General features: G+C 44.9%; 2 protein-coding genes across 2 annotated transcripts; both read right to left on the reverse strand.

The window, feature by feature from the left end:
- Window positions 1-963: 963 nt before the first annotated feature.
- Window positions 964-3085, reverse strand: LOC102568879 (gamma-crystallin M2-like). Its single transcript, XM_006272766.1, has 2 exons — window positions 2837-3085; window positions 964-1242 (listed from the first exon to the last, which is right to left on the reverse strand). The coding sequence occupies exons 1-2, from the start codon at window positions 3083-3085 to the stop codon at window positions 964-966; spliced, it is 528 nt and encodes a 175-aa protein (XP_006272828.1).
- Window positions 3086-13181: 10096 nt separating this feature from the next.
- On the reverse strand, window positions 13182-16314 carry LOC109284261 (gamma-crystallin 2-like). Its single transcript, XM_019491978.1, has 3 exons — window positions 16306-16314; window positions 15078-15320; window positions 13182-13457 (listed from the first exon to the last, which is right to left on the reverse strand). Exons 1-3 carry the CDS (start codon window positions 16312-16314, stop codon window positions 13182-13184), a joined length of 528 nt encoding a protein of 175 aa, XP_019347523.1.
- Between the last annotated feature and the right edge of the window lie 121 nt (window positions 16315-16435).

Below are 16435 nucleotides of genomic sequence, written 5' to 3' on the forward strand. Positions count from 1 at the left end.
ATATGTGCAGTCTTCAACATAGCTGCAATAACTTTAATGGCATTCTGGGGGAGAGCAAAGACCCCCATGTGCAATGTTGCTGCTTAGTTATTTTAGTCTGTTTAGTTCCGGAGATGTTTGTTGTTGAGAAATGAAGGAAAAAGACAGGTAAGCTGAAAAAATATTTATTCTATGATACCATATCAATCACACTACAAATGGAGATTGCCAGGGAAAAAATCTTGTTCAGCGAGATGGTATGTAGCAATCTGAAACAGTTTGGCCCTGCCTAATCCAGATCTCCTGGTACTGCAGAAGTCATTGTAAAACCTAGCTTCCACTATAATTAGGACAAGGATGCCACTTGTAAGACAATGGTGGGACCAACACTGCCACTATTACTTACTGAGTAATATTTCCATGATTAGTGCCAATGGGCCAGCTCTTCAAATAAGGCAAAGCACCTAATGAAGGAGGTGCAGAATTTAGCCCAGTGACTCTAGGCCATGGGAATAAATATTTGGGAGTGGAAGCTGTTCTAGAGTTAAGAAAATCCACAAGCTGAATGCTTGATCTTCAGCTTACAAGAACTGAGAATTAGTTTTGTGACGGTTAATTCCTGCAGCCAGCCATTCATATTCATGTCACCCTGCAGATCACATTCTTCTTCAGCAATTTAGATTGTGCCTGTTTTTCCTTTACATTTTTGGAGCTGGGAGCTAAACCATTATGGGCAAAATACTGTTCACTTTTCTTGATTTAAATTTTGTGAGGAAGCTGAGCAGGACTGGATCGTATCATGTTAGGCCTGATCCACAGCCCATGCAACAATGGAAAGACTTCTATTGACTCTGCTGGGCTTTGGATCAGGGTCCTAAATACTGGAAGAGATCTGGCAGCCTGCCTCCTTTAGGTGCCTTTCAAAGTCCCAGCCTAACTGAGCTACACATGGTATTAACCAGTGAAGAGGAGCATTTGTGCTGCTTAGTAAGAGCTGTCCATCACACGCCTCAAGGACCCAACCTTGGGAGTCGTAGCTCCCCACTCAGTGAATCTCTTGTACTCGCCAGGTCTCAGGAGGTACTGCCGTCCACGGTAGTTTGGCTGCTCATAGAAAATCCAGTATCCTTCCAGAACCCGGCAAGATTGGATATCTCCATACCAAGATGCTTCAGAGAGAGAAGGACTGTCATGCATTAACTCCATCATCTTGCCTCCAAAGTCAGTCTTCTCATGGATTTGGATCTTGCCAGTGCCCCGGTACTATGAAGACAAATAGGAACACAAGCATATGGGATGTAAGTAACAGCCTGGCGATACATAAATGAATACTTACTTTTCCTCAATCAATGGGAAAAGGGGCCTGATGCCACAATGTATAATATTTGTGTCACTTGTAGAGAATCAGGCCCTTTTTCCTTAGAAGGTAAACTTGGTGTATTTCCAATGATGCCAAAAAGTAAGACTGCTATTGCATTGTGGTGAAATGAACCTCATCTTCCTTTCATCTCCATTTGGGAATCACTAGGTCAAAGCAAAAGGTAAGTAAATGGCACATGGGCTGCAACAGTTGTGGTATGCCAAGAAGCTTCCTAAATGTGAATGTCATCTGGGGGATGGGGTATTAGACAGGTATATGGGAGAACTGGGCTCCAGAAAGGGTTCTGCCACTGATACTCTGTGTGCCCATGGGTAAGACATCTTAACTTTCTCTGCCTCTGTTTCCTATACACCCTTTGGCCTATCTAGCTCCTCTACCGTGTTTCAATTTAGTGTTTACAAGCATGGTTTGACCAGCAGCAGTTCTAGTGCTCAGAATATTAGATAGTTTGATGTGACCTCTTCAAAATTTGGACAGACTTCCTGGGAGTAGAGGGAGAGGCACAAGCCCAACCCCAGATGGAGAGTTTTACCTTAAAATAATTGATTAACTCATGGCAAAATTGTAAGAAACTGAGGGCTTGAAGCTGGAGATAGATGCCTAAGGGAATTGTCAAGTATGTTTAGCCACCAAAGTTTTCTAGATTTTAATAACAATTCCACTTTCCTCCTGTCTGCTTCTTTAGGTGTCCAAGCTTCTTTTGAAATCTGGCTTGTAGACTCACTCCTTTGGGTGCACACAAGTGACAGTTTTCACCCTATTTGGCCACAGAGAGCAATCTATAGCCATGACCAATCACAAGTGTACAGCTGCAGGCTGCTTCAAATATAGCGGAGCAGGCAAAAATCTGAAACCTCATGGCATGAGGGCTTAGTTGAAGACTTTTCAAAATATAGCATCTTCTATAACTTCTGCACTGCCTCCCAGCCTGTAGCTATTTTAAGAATGGTAGGGAGGAAAAGGAACAGAGTGAGTTCAGTCTGGGGTCTTTTCAGCCCCCACTGGAGGAAAAGGCGGTTGTATTGGAGGCCTTTCTGAGGTGGAGTGCCTCCAATACACCCATCCCACCCTCCAGCCGCACTGGGGAAGCCCTAAAACAAACTCCCTCTGCTCCCTTTCACTCCTCCCATTCTGAAAACAGCAGTGAGGAGGGGCCTTTGCTAGGAGAAACCAGCTGCAGGCTGGCAGCCAGCAGCTAGATTCCCTTCTCCCTGAAGCCAACAGTGAACTTCTGTTTGGTCCTGGGGAACATTTTAACTCAGAACGCTTCCTGCAAAGCGTTCTCAGTTCCAGCAGCGAGCTACATTTATATCTGCACCATTTGTGTCCTCCTCCATTTTGTGCTTGTCTCTCAGTTAAAACCGTATCTGTTTGGGCAAGAACTGTGTGCAGCAGCTAGCATCAGGGAGTCCTGCATTTGGCTGAACAATGTTTCATACAAGTCAGGGCCAACCACAGCAAAACTAGTGAACTTACACATGGGATTGGGATGCAGGACCTGATGGAGTCATTGATTCCCATCCATTGTTGGTAGTCTGAGTAGCTTCCCCTCTTCAGGAAGTACTGATGGCCTGAGTAGTTGCTGCGCTCATAGATCATCCAGCAGCCACTTTCCACCCTGATGGAGTTGCAGCGGCTAAAGTGAGAGTGCATATTGGACTGATCCGAGGTAACCTCATGGGAGCGGCCCTCAAAATTTTGGCCCTCGTAGAAAATGATTTGCATAAAAATGAAAGGTAACACTAGTCAAATTAGAAAGTCTCTTCTTTAAACACTGGCTCTAGCCTTCTTGTTCACAGAAGGTCTGATCCACAACATCTGAAAAGGCTCCCACCATCTTTGCTGGATACATGTTTTCTATCTGGGTACATCACTAATGAAATCTGGCTTTTTCAGCAGTGGATGAGTGTTTGAGATAGTTGTAGACTTTCCTGCTTGGGATTCTATGCTAGTGATGTTTGGCAAGACTCAGTTTGTGAGGTGGACCCTGGGTGCTACACTTTGGGAGTCCCAGAAGACTGGAGCCACTTTGATATGCCAGTAATTTTACGTTGGCTAGCAAAGAAACAGTCCATAAGGGCTGCTTTAAGTTTTATCTCATGAACAAACAGTTCTGCACTCCAAGGTTGCTCCTCATCACATAATGTTGAAAGCTGCTGCCACTCTTGGTGCCTGCTTTTCTTTGGGGTTTGTATACAAAAAAAAGCTATGTTGGGTGATATCTGCCCCAAACTGCTCCAGGGTTTTCAGGGCTCTTTTAAAATACTGCAGCTGCATGCAGGGATCAGTCCATGATCCAGGAGGGAGCATTTCTACTATATGTAGGCCCTATGATCATTTAACCGAGCTGCAAAGCTCCCATTGAGCTCAATGGGCGGAACCAGAGTGGTAGTCCCAACCTAAGTAAAGCCTTTTTTTACACTAGTCATATTGAACAATTGAATAGCAGCAGCACCGGTTGTAAAGCAGTGTGAGGACTTTTCATCTTTTGTATGTTAAAAAAGACACAATAGGTAGAATTTTCAGATTCATCAGCATGCTGCAATTTTCCAGTAATCAAATAACAGCAGCTAATAATACCTTAATTTTAAGGAATATGTACATTTGGACTTTTTGAAAAATCACTGACAATATTAAGCAGAGTAAAAAAAAAAAAGAAAATGAAAGATGTTTTACATATAAAATGTACTTGACAATATACACTAATTTTTGTTCTTACCTTTGCCATTTTAGCTCTTGTTTAGGTGCAAGACCTTAATGCTCTGCAAGGATGGAGTGCCCTTTTTATAGGAAACACAGTGCTGGATCCACGTGAATTGAACAAAAGACCGTTTTGCTCAGTAAGGCAAATTAAAAGTTCTTTTTCCTCCACATCATCAACATTATTCTTTGTAAACTATTGTTGATGTCTTTTGTTTATTGGGTGTCAATTCTATTGTTACTGTCCAAAACTAAGGATCAGGGCAAAAAGGTCATTCACAATATTGTCATTACATCACCAAGGGTCTCGTGTTCAAGGGAAAATGCTGGTATTGCTGCTAGGGGATTGTTCCAGACATTTAGTATTAGTTTCTCATTATTCCCTGATTCCACTAGACAAAGCCCTTAAAGCTCACTTGACATCCAGAGTACACCTGAGCTGCATGAAGGGACTTCAAATGGGTGTAAAAATATGAAAGAATAAATTCCTATGATGAGCTGAGGTGATTTCATTTGGGGGATAAAGGATATGCTAGCTCTTAGCCCAGCTTTGTCCTTATGAATTCTGTGGTGCTGATATTGTACTCAGAAGGGGAGAGATTCTCCTATAATGTACAGATGACAAGCAGGTAAGCAGAGAGACACCTTCCTATGTCCGAATGACACTGGACATTGGGTGTTCTGCTTGTTTTGTTGCCCTGTGGATACGGCTGCCCCTTGGAAGTTTACATTCTGGGCCTTTAGGTATCCCAGATTTCATTGCCCCCTGCTCTTCACAAACACATGCACACTTGCAATCAGTTGCTTTAGTATGCAGCCAGAACTCTACTCTCGTCTTTTTTCCTTTGTTTGGCACTCTTTACTAGCACTGTTCAATAAAAGCTACCTTTCTAATAACCAGCTGTGTCCTTTCTTCCTACCTGACCATGCCTCTTCATCATGACCCCCCATAGCCCTTGGGAACCCAAAGCACAGGTCAAGCCTCCCTTCCTCACCAGCCCTCCAGCCTGCCCACATCAGGTAAGCACACTGCAGACTTTGGTCAGTTGCAGATCAAAGTTTACCAAACCCATGGTTAGGAGACAAGGGAAATCAGAAAAGTTAAAATTCCCCCAGCCACAGGTCACTCCTCCCCTAGAATCCCAAAGCACGGGTGCAAGCACTCACCCTGATTCACCTGCTGTGAGGCTGGGTGCTTGGGATACCCACCTACATTCATGCTTTTTGCTGTCTGTTCATTTAGACCAGGGGTGGGCAATTATTTTGAGTGGAGGGTCCTTTACCCAGTTTTGGCAGGATGTCAAGGGCCATGTGGGTAGCCCCGCCCCTTGACAGGTGCCCCGCCCCCTGGTCACCATCTTGGGACCAACGTCCCAATGTCTTGGGACCAATGTCCCAGGGCCAGCGCTGGTGAGGCCCAAAGCGGGGCGCAGGCTGGCAGGGGTCCATGGAGCTGGGCTGGGCTGCACCAGCAGGGAGAGGGGAGTTGGCCCAACTCCATAGAGCCCCTGCCAGCTGGGACCCCGCGCTCCTGCTGCCCTGCTCTGGGCCCCACTGGCACTGGTCCTGGGACACCGGTGTGGGCCCTGTGCTCCCACTGGCTTTCCGCCCACTCACTCCCAGTGCCCCCCAGCTCCACAGTACAGGTGGGGGGCAGTGCACAGCCCTGACCCCCTGCTCACCAGCAGGGAAGAAGCTGGTGCTGAGCATGGGGAAAAGTGGCCCCTTGCCTGCCCAATGGCCAGTGCCCCACGTTGCAGGTGCTCGCAGCCCGTGTGGGGCTGTCTAGAGGAGGCACAGGCAACCTCATGCGGGCTGCAGGTGGCTGCAGTGCAGAGTGCCGGCCATGGGGCGGGCGAGGGGCCATTTTTCTCCATGCAGAGAAGAAGCCCAGGGAAAAGCTGAGCGCAGGGGGGAAGCGGCCCCTCCCCCACCCCACACCCGGTGCCCCATGCTCCAGGCACTCACAACCCGCACGGGGCTGTCCGGAGCGGGCACAGGTAGCCCCATGCGGGCTGCAAGCAGCTGCAGCATGAGGCACCCAGCATGGGCAGGGAGGGGCTGCTTCCCCCGCTCCGCGCTCCTTCCCTTTCCAGAGTCCCCCTCCCCCCCCTGCCTTACCTGAGCTTCCTGCACTGGGGCAGCCACATGCTCCCAGCCCAGAAACCCTGGCTGGGGCTTCCAGCTGGGGGCCAGGGCCAGGTGCACCTCACTGTTGTTGGAGACCACCGGGCTTCCCCTGGGTCCTACTGCCCTTGGTTCCTATCATTTTTGACAGAAACCAAGGGCAGAGAAATATTAATTTTCCAAATTTTTTTAGGGGCCCCGCGGGCTGGATAGAATGGCTTCGAGGGCCGAATTTGGCCCATGGGCCATATTTTGCCCATCCCTGAACTAGGCACATGTAATAACTGTTGATGTCTGCAGGCCTACATGTGTTGCTTGATCATGGAGTTGGATATTTTAGGGTTGTTCAGATTTGTTGAAATTCTATTATTGATTATTGATTCTATGTTCGACTTCGACCCATTCACCTTGTCTGAACTTGATCCCTGAATGAGCAAGCATGGTCCTGAAGTTGTCTTGGTTTGTCACTGACTACACTTTTCCATTCTCAGATGCTTCTATGTACTCACATTCTTCTAGCCCCCACAAAACAAGAGAAAACAGAGATCTTTCTGTAGACACTAGATGTTGAGGACAGGGATGATGGGTCATTTGGGTTCTGGAAGGCTAGAAACTTCTGCAGAAGATCTATGGTATTTGACAGCAGTATATTGGTACATGAGACCAACTATTGATTCAGAAATTTCATAGCCTTGACAGCTGGGATAGGAGATCTGATACTGTACTGATACCTCTAGCTCCTGAATCTTGCCTTCTGGCCAAAACTTCCCTTAGGAAGTTCTGTACTCTAATTGCAGAAGATCTTCACAGAATATGTATTAAAGTAATACGATCTTTTAATTACATAACATGTGCTGAAATATTTATGTCTAGAAATGCAAAACAGGTGTGCAATTAGTGGTATGTCTGTGTCCCAGGGGTGTGAGCACAGGGGAGCAAGGAGCCCAGCACATGGGGGAATCCGGGACAGTGGCAACCCAACCTTGGAAAGAAAACCCTGAAAGGAAGAACCACTTACCTGTTTTAGGATGCCAAACACAAAATGAGCTATGCCAGGAAGCAAGACCCGCTCAGTTCATCAGCTGCACTTATCTGCAGCTGGAGCCGGCAGGGGCATGTGATGTCAGTGGGGAACACTGTCCAGCGGGAGATACAAAAGCCAGCACCAAGATGGAACCAGGGGGAATGAGAGAGGCAGGGAAGGCTGCAAAGATCCCCTATGCTGGTTGCAGCCAGCACCGGCAGGCTAATGGAGATCTGGTGCAGGGGGAGACGCTGGAGTCAGCAGAGGCTGTGAAGACTCCCCACACCGGCTACAGACGGCACCTGGGCATAGAAGTGGAGTCGGCACAAGGGAGAGCCAAAGAGGACCTCTGCAGGGGCAAGAGCCCAGATTCGTGCAGCAGGGCACACTGAGGCACAGGCTAGGGCTGGAGGGTAGAAGGGCTGGTTAGCCCAACGACCCCTCCCTTTTCTTTGTTGTTTTTTTTAATTCTATTTTGAACGGTGCCTTTTCTTTTCTTTTCTTTTCTTTTCTTTTCTTTTCTTTTCTTTTCTTTTCCTCCTTATTGCTTACTTCTTCGTTTTCTCTTGGCGCAGGTTGTTATATAGAGTTTCTTTTTTTGTTTGTTTGTTTGTTGTTGGCTGCCCATGATCCTTCAGCGGCAAGAGATGGGCAGTATTCCTAAGAAGACATCGGAGTACAGAGCCACCAAGCAACCATCAAGCCTCCAGAGAGAGGTATGCTGGAGAGTTGGGTATCCAGTTACCCAAAGTCCAACCCAGGAGAGTAAGACTGACAGCTCAAAAAAGGTGCAAAGATCAGGAATTGAGGTAACCAGAAAGCAAGTCACATAACATCGAGAGTCTCGTCTCAAGTGCTGGCATGTAGATGGGGTGTAGAGGAGGGGGAGCCCTGCATACATCCACCAGGAGATGTGACTATTCCCAAGGGACCCTCAATGGGGGACCTCACCACTGAAGATCCACCCAAAGTTGTGGCAGGAGAGTTTTGGGGTCCTCCCCAGGGTAATTGAGGGCTCCTTCAGAAGGCGCACAAAGCCATACTGCACCCGACATCTGGCACACGCACCAGAGCAGCACAGGAGCGGATATTCGAATCAAGGTGGGCACAGTCTACCATTCCAGTGAATGATCTGACAGTGAAACTGTGATAAATGCATTTCTGTCTAATTACCTCAACTGCTTTTTATGACCTGTTTTGCCTGAGGGGCTTTTTAAAACAATGATACAAATATTGTCTCATTAAATGCTTGAGATGATGATGGGTTGTAGGTTGTAGCCGTTTTGGTCTAAGGACATAGGCAAACAAGGTTCTTTGGGTAGATGTGATATCTTTTATTAGACCAACCAAATAGTTGGAAATAGTGTTTCTTTGCAAGCTTTGGGGCACAAATGCTTCTCTTATGGCATAGACTGTACAGATTATCCCTATGCCTGAAAAAGGGTGTTTGTACCTGAAATCTTGCAAACAACAATTTTTCCAACTATTTAATTGAACTAATAAAAGATATCACATCTACCCAAAGAGCCTTGCCTGAGATTATAAACACACATTAATATCATGCTATGAATCATGATCTAAATCAGGCTTTTTTTCTTTGAATAAAGCAATAAAACTAGTTGGTACTATGAAGTTGGGCCTCTTACACTGTTTTTCCTCCCATCTGCATGCCATTTTGTGAGTACCTTAGACATAGGGATAGGCAGACAAGGTTCCTTGGGTGAATTTGATATCTTTTATTAGACCAACCTAAATGGTTGGAGAATAGTTATTAAGCAAGCTTTCGGGTTCAAAAACCCTTCGTCAGGCTAAGGAAGCTGCAGCAGTTGGTGTGTGCTCTTCCTGGATGGAATGAAAAGTAAAGAAACCAGGGGCTGGGCTGGGCTGGGCTGGGCTGGGCTGGGGAGTCAGTTGCCAGGCAGATTGTAATGTATCAAAAATCCAATGTCTGTGTTTAGTCCCTGATCTCTAGTATCCAGCAGGTTGATGAAATGGAGCCTATATCCTTAGACCAACATGGCTACAACCTAAACCCTTAGACATAGGTATACATTTCATGACTAATTCATGAATGGTAAGTAGAATGAGGGAGGGAGGGAAATAGTGACTGAGAGGAGCTGTTGTTCTGGGACAGCCACTTCCACTATTTCCTTCCAACCACCCCTAAATCTTTAGGTTGTGATGGACCGGTTAAGACCAAAAACTATCAGATGAGATTCCCCCATTTACATTTTCTGTTGTTAATTGTCTGTCCAGCTGGTCCTGGCTGTCTCTGGACTTCTACTCCCCACGTGGTGCTGAGGATCTTTGTATCCCTGGCCTTAAGTTGCATATTCCTTCTGACCTGGATTGTTCTTGGGTGGAAAAGGTGGAAATGAGAGGGAGTCAAGCCAGTTCCCTGGGTCTTGATGATTTACTTACTGTACCCAGTGGAACACAGATTTCTGACTATGTCTTCTTAACCCCTGATTTATCCTTTCCAGAAATTATTTGCTACGCAAGGAAAATTTTATTTGTGTTTATGAGGGATCTGAACGAAAACCTTTAAGTCAGGGAGGGGCAGGCAATTATTTTGGGCAGAGGGCTGCTTACTGAGTTTTGGCAAGCCATCGAGGGCCACATGACAGGCAGCAGATTAATATTAATTTTCTAAATTTTTTAGGGGCCCAGTGGGCCGGATAGAATGGCCTGGCGGGCTGCATCTGGCCCCCGGGCTGCATTTTGCCCACCCCTGCTTTAAGTGAATATTCACAAATTTTAGGATAAACTCCATCCAGACTTTGCAACTCAGAACACCCTCAACCCACCCTGGGCCAAATTCATCCCAATATAACTCATCAAGATGTACTGGAGATTTTGCTTGCTATTCTACTGCTCTGTCTCCAGTTGTTGGGGGGGGGGGGGGTTGATCTTGGTTGTAAATTTCTGAAAAGGTTAAACATTCCTTATATTGCAATTGGCTCTGATGCTTGGGTATTTGATGAAACAGTAGATTAAAGTTTTCAGCCAAGCTTCATTGTACAGCAAGGCAGATAATTCCAAAAAATGGTACTAATGCCCAATCCTCATAAAAGTCTTTCTTAGACTCAGACTCATGGAGCTGCAAGGAGATACTGTTGTGTATTGTCCCCAAAGTAAGTAGTGTGCACTTGGTTATAACTGTGGAGAGCCCAAAGAAAGAAGCATCTACTCATTGGGGTCAGGTGGGAGGTCCTGTGGAGATGTCCGCATGGAAAAATGAAGGTACAATTGCCACATGGGTTGGCTTGCAGAGGTAGTCATGGGAAGAAAGCAAACATAGCAGGGTTCTTGGAAAGCTTATAGAAGAAGGCTTGGCCATCCTCTCTTCACCGCTACTATTACCCTGCCCATACCAATTTATTGCTAGTACAGGTCTGCCCGCCTGTGATACAACCACATCTTTGGTCTGCTGCATAGACATACTCCATGAGTGGGCAACCTGGAGCACATTCTCTCTACACTTGTTCAGGACAATGGGACATACATGTTTTGTAAACAAATCATATTAAAAAGATACTGTGACCTCATATATCACTGATTTCTTCCTACAGTGGAATATACAATATAAGGTCGGCAAGCCAGTAAATTGACAGGTCAGATATTGTCAACTGACTGGTCAATTGCCTGCATATTTGACTGGTCAAATATTATAGCAATTTAATGAAAAAAAACCCTATAATTTTTGTAGCTTTTTTGACAGAAATATGATTTTTGGTTTTGTTTTTTGACATACTTAAAAGAAAATTTGTCCGTTTCCTGTGTATTAGGACCTATTGGCAATTGTTTACAATTTTGGACTGATATTTGACCAGTCAAATACCCAACCCTAATACCATACAAGGCCCCACATTCAAAATTTTATTTAATAATTGAAATATCTGTGACTCTTCACACTTGCTCCAATGTGTATCTATTAAGCAAAGAAGGAATAGCAGTGCTCTGTGTTTGCTCTCTAAACAGTAGTTTTCAGCTGAGCAGGTTTGTGAATGTTGCCACATGAGGCACCAGTCATCATGTCTGATAGCACATCAGGACTCCCAGCCTTCAGAGAGCCAGCTGGAGGAGAGTAAAGATATGTTGCAGAGATGAAGAGTGTGGCTGGTGAGTGGCCATGTAGCTATCAGCATGTTTTCGAGCTAAGCTATTTATCCCTAAGCTTATTCCCTAAACTTATTCCCTAAGCTATTTATCCCTTTCCAGATGACAGCTCAGGGGTTCAGCCCAGGAAGACTCTCTGTAATCATTCTAGTAGCTCTAAGATGTGTTGTCTACTTCCTGTCAGCTCTGACAACATATGTAGTGTTGGGTTGGGCTGGTAACTGAGTAAGAGACCACCAACAAGCCTCTTGTTGCTTTCAGAGGTGCTGTTCCTGAAATAGTGAGTACCCTCCTGTTAGTACCATGCCAGGGCCTCACTCAATGAATCCCCTTGGGCAGGAATGTCAAGCCCAAATGAGTTTGTGGGCCAGTTCTGGACCATGGGGCATCCTGCAGGCTGGACAACCTACGTCTAGATCCAGGCCATGGGTCTTGTTGCCTCAGCTGCCAGAGCCACTGGTTTGGCACCAGCAGCCAAGGAAGTAATGCCACTGGCACTCTTCCCCAGTCAATACAGCTGTTACAGCCAAATGGTTAATAATGCCACTGCTCAACGTCCATCACCAACTGTTGCCTGTGTTATTCACTAGTGATGAATGAAAACATGTTCAATGGTAGCGCTCACCCCATGTGCTGGCTGCACTGATGAAGCCACATCAACAGGGGGTGAAGCAGCAGTGGCGTTAACTCCGTTGCTGCTGGTAGCTACAGCCAGAAGCCACATGTGCCAGGTGACCCAACTCCACAGGCCAGATCTAACCCAGGCCCTATGTTTGACTTCCCTTGACCCAAGTATTTTGCAACTGCTAATGACTGTATGTGGTGAGTGCTCAATCATGATGATGGACAGCATTGTAAAACTAATATAACTAGAGGGAAAAGATTTCATGGGATTGTGCAGGCATGTAGCGTAGCCATTTCACAGCCTTTTTGAAAGGCAGTATGAATCCATGCTTGTACAACAATTCAAGTTCCCCGGCACTATGAAAGTGTAAAGTCTGACTCTGTTTTTCAATCAGATCTGTGTGTTCTTAAGCACAGCCCCAATCATTTTAATGAGACTCCAGGTGGGAACAAAGATGTACAAGTGTAGGTTTGTCACAGGATTATTTTTGTGTTTTTAGGATCAATGATTATTTCCCTTGAGAAATGAAGGAGGACAACAGGTAAGCTCAAGAGAAGATTTATTCTAGGACACCATACCAATCACACTACAAATGCAGCTTGCCAGGACAACAATGGGATGAATTTTGGTATCTTTGCTCACTGGGTAGTAATTCCATGAGTAGTACTAATGGGCCCACTCCTCAGACAGGGTACAGCTTCTAGTGAGTAGAGGGATAGAGCATAGACTCTATACTATAGGAATAAACACTCATTCAAGGGAGCTCTTTTTGGATTAAGGAAATTCAGAAGCTGAATGTTTGCTTCTCTTCCTATAAGAATAGGTTGTTTTTTTTCTGAGAGCCAAATCATGCAGCAGTTTATATTCATTTCACTCTGCAGATCAAATTCCACTTCAGCAATTTAGAATTAATGGTGTTTTCCTAGTTCTTTCATAGCTGGGGCCTAAGGAATTATGGACACAATCCTGCTCACATCCTTTGATTTCAGTTGAACTTCTTCTGGGAGGAAGGTGAGCAGAACTGCCTATCACATTAGTGCCTGATTCATAGCCAACCAGAAATGGAATGACTTCTATTGACTCTAGTGGGCTTTGGATCGGGACTCTAAACATTGAAGGAAATCTGGTAGATTTACTCCTTAGGCACCTTTCAAAATCCCAGCCTAACTGCACACATTTATTTAACCAATGAAGAGAAGCATTCACAGCCTGAGAAAACGTGCTGCTTAGTAAGTGTCCACCACACGCCTCAAAGACCCAACTCTTGAGGTCATGGCTCCCCATTCAGTGAATCTTCTGTATTCGCCGGGCCTCAGGAGGTACTGCCGTCCTCTGTAGTTTGGCTGTTCATAGAAAATCCAGCTTCCTTCAATTACTTGGCAAGACTGGATATCTCCATGACGAAATTCCTCAGAGACAGAAGAGCAGTCACGCATTAACTCCGTCATCCTGCCTCCAAAGTCAGTTTTCTCATAGATTTGGATCTTGCTGATGCCTCTGGGCTGTGATGACAAATACAAACACAAGTATACAGGATGTGAGTAGTAGCTCTATCCATAGGTCATTTGCTGCTTTTCTGCTGTTAATGATATATAAATGAATTGTCACTTTGCCTCAATCAGCAGGAAAGAGGCCTGATTCCATATATATGATTTGTGTAACTCAGTACTCACTCAGTTTTTTTCTCCTGTTAATGTAAGCCTTGTGTAGATATAATGATGACAACAAAGTGACACCGGTGCACAGCAGTGGTGATCTGAGCTTTGTATGTCTAGATTTTATTTACATACAGATGAAGTGGGCCAAAGTAAATGGCAAGTGGTAGCTAGACTCCCAGGGTGCAACAGCTTTTCTAAATATGAATGTTGTCCAGGGAATGGAACAGTACTATTTATCTATATGTATATATATGCTGCCCTTTCCAAAAAGGGGCTTAGGGTTGCTTACAATTAAAGACAAAATAAATTATAAAAAGAGAATGAAATATTAAAATTAGAAAGTATACCAAACATCCAAATATCTTCCCCAGCCACTCCTGCCTCCTGACTCTGACTTGGGATAAGAGTACCACCACACAGGGCATTGGGGGAGCTGGGTTCTATAAATAATGGTGCATCTACATATTCATGAATGTACTTATGATAATGTGCATTACATTTAGTACCTCCATTGTGAGGTACTAGAAAAAAGCGTATTAGCCTATTTAATGCACATTAGTGAAATTGGACTTTTTGTGATGTTTTAATGCACATTAAAATAGGTTACTGCACATTAAAGCACACATGTAGATGTGCCCACTGTGTCCTTCACCAAGTCATCTCACCGTTCACTTCCTCTCTTTTCCTTCCAACTTTTTCTATTTAGCTCTGAAGGTGTGTTTCAGGATTTTCATGCATTAGATTTTTACACAACATCTACCACAGCAGGGCCCTGACAAGTTCCAACTCCAGTACTCCAAAGTCTAAAAACAGTTTGGTGTAAACGTTGCCAATTTGGGGAGAATTGCCTGGAAATAGAGAAAAGTCACATGCCCAACACAAAGTGGAATATTTCACCACAAAGCATTAATGTCTGGCAAAACTATAAAAAATGGAAAACAGGACCTTGGAATGAGTGCATCAAGCAAGTTATCAGCCTTGTCCATAACACCCTGAGAGAAAAAAGGAGGGTCTTGTGGTTGAGACACTAAACTGAGAATCAAGAAATATTTGGTTCAATTCTGCGTAAAAATGAACTTTGCCACACACTTCTCCTGTGACTTTGGGCACAGCCCTTTTAGGTCACATGTTTAAAGATATAAAATGCCAGAAGCTGGAGATGCTGCCTGGAGAGACTTCAAGTTTTCTCAGGTGTGGAGATGTCCTCGATTTCATAAAAAATTCCACTGCCCTGCTCCGTACGTTCTTAGGCTTGTAAACCCCTTTTGAAATCTGCCTCTTAAACTCATCGCATTTCTGTGTGCTCCACCACCCTGTGCTTGTCTCTCAATCAAGACTGCAAGGTCTCTAGGGCAGGGATTGTGTGCTCAGCACATAGGGTAAGAGAGCTCTGAACTTGGCTGAGGCCTTTCACAGTGTTTTCATACCACAAAAGTTCGACCACAGCAAAACCAGTGAATTTACCTGTGGGATTATGATGCAGGACCTGATGGAGTCATTGAATCCCATCCATTGCTGGTAGTCTGGGTAGCTTCCCCTCTTCAGAAAGTACTGATGACCTAAGTAGTTGCTGCGCTCGTAGATCATCCAGCAGCCACTTTCCACCTTGATGGAGTTGCAGCGGCTTAGGTGAGAGTGCATATCGGGCTGATCCGAGGTAACCTCATGGGAGCGGCCCTCAAAGTTTCTGCCCTCGTAGAAAATGATCTGCATAAAAATGAAAGGCAATGCTAGTCATTAGAAAGCCTTAATTTGAAACATTGGCTCTGGCCTTCTGTTTTACACAAGTTTTGATCCACAGTTTATCCAAATCAGTGGCAAAGTTTCTAGTGTCCAGGAGAAGGGGAGCCACTTTGGCATGCTGGGAATTTTTTGCCAACTGGCAGCTAAAATAGTATAATTCATATACATCTCCCAGGATAACTGTAGGTTGCGGCCCCTGCATGAAAAATTCCGCAAACCAGAGCTGCTCCCAGTCACCATAATGCTGCATGCTACTGCCCGTATCCCTTGGGGTTTTATATACAAAGGACCTGCATTGGGTGAAATCTCATAGATTCATAGATGTTAGGGTCGGAAGAGACCTCAATAGATCATCGAGTCCAACCCCCTGCATAGGCAGGAAAGAGTGCTGGGTTCAGATGACCCCAGCTAGATGCCTATCTAACCTCCTCTTGAAGACCCCCAGGGTAGGGGAGAGCACCACCTCCTTCAACCTGTTCCAGAGCTTTCAGACTTTTCTAAATTACTGTAGTAACATTCAGGAACCAGGCTGAGAGGGAGCATCCCTCCTATTTAAGGCAGGTCCTACGCTTGTTGAATTGAATGGCAAAGCTCCTATTGAGTTGAATGGTGCAGAAACACAGTGGTGGTCTCCAAACTAGGTGAAGCATTAGTTTAACAACACGGAAGAGTCAAACAGTGGCAGCAGTAACTGCGAAGTTCTGGTTTAATACAATGTGAGGAGTTTTCATCTCTTTGTATTTAAAAAAGCATAAGAGGGAGAATTTCCAGATTCATCCCAAACTACAGTTTTCTCATAATCATCTATTAATGTCCTCATTTTAAGAAATATATAAAATGGGCTTTTAAAAAAAAATAAAGACATAAAATTAAGCAAACTAAACAGAGAAACAATTCAAGTTGTTTCACATACAAAGCAGATTTGACAATATTCACTCATTTTTCTTACCTTTGCCATTTTAGCTCCTGTTTAGGTGTGAGACTTCACTGCTCTGCAAGGATCAAGTGACCTTTATATAGGAAACAGTGTTGGGTCCACGTGAATTGGACAAAAGAGACCGTTTTGCTCAGTAAAGCAA

The sequence above is a fragment of the Alligator mississippiensis genome, chromosome 4 (assembly GCF_030867095.1).
Source record: "Alligator mississippiensis isolate rAllMis1 chromosome 4, rAllMis1, whole genome shotgun sequence".
In the NCBI taxonomy this organism is placed as follows: Eukaryota; Metazoa; Chordata; order Crocodylia; family Alligatoridae; genus Alligator; species Alligator mississippiensis.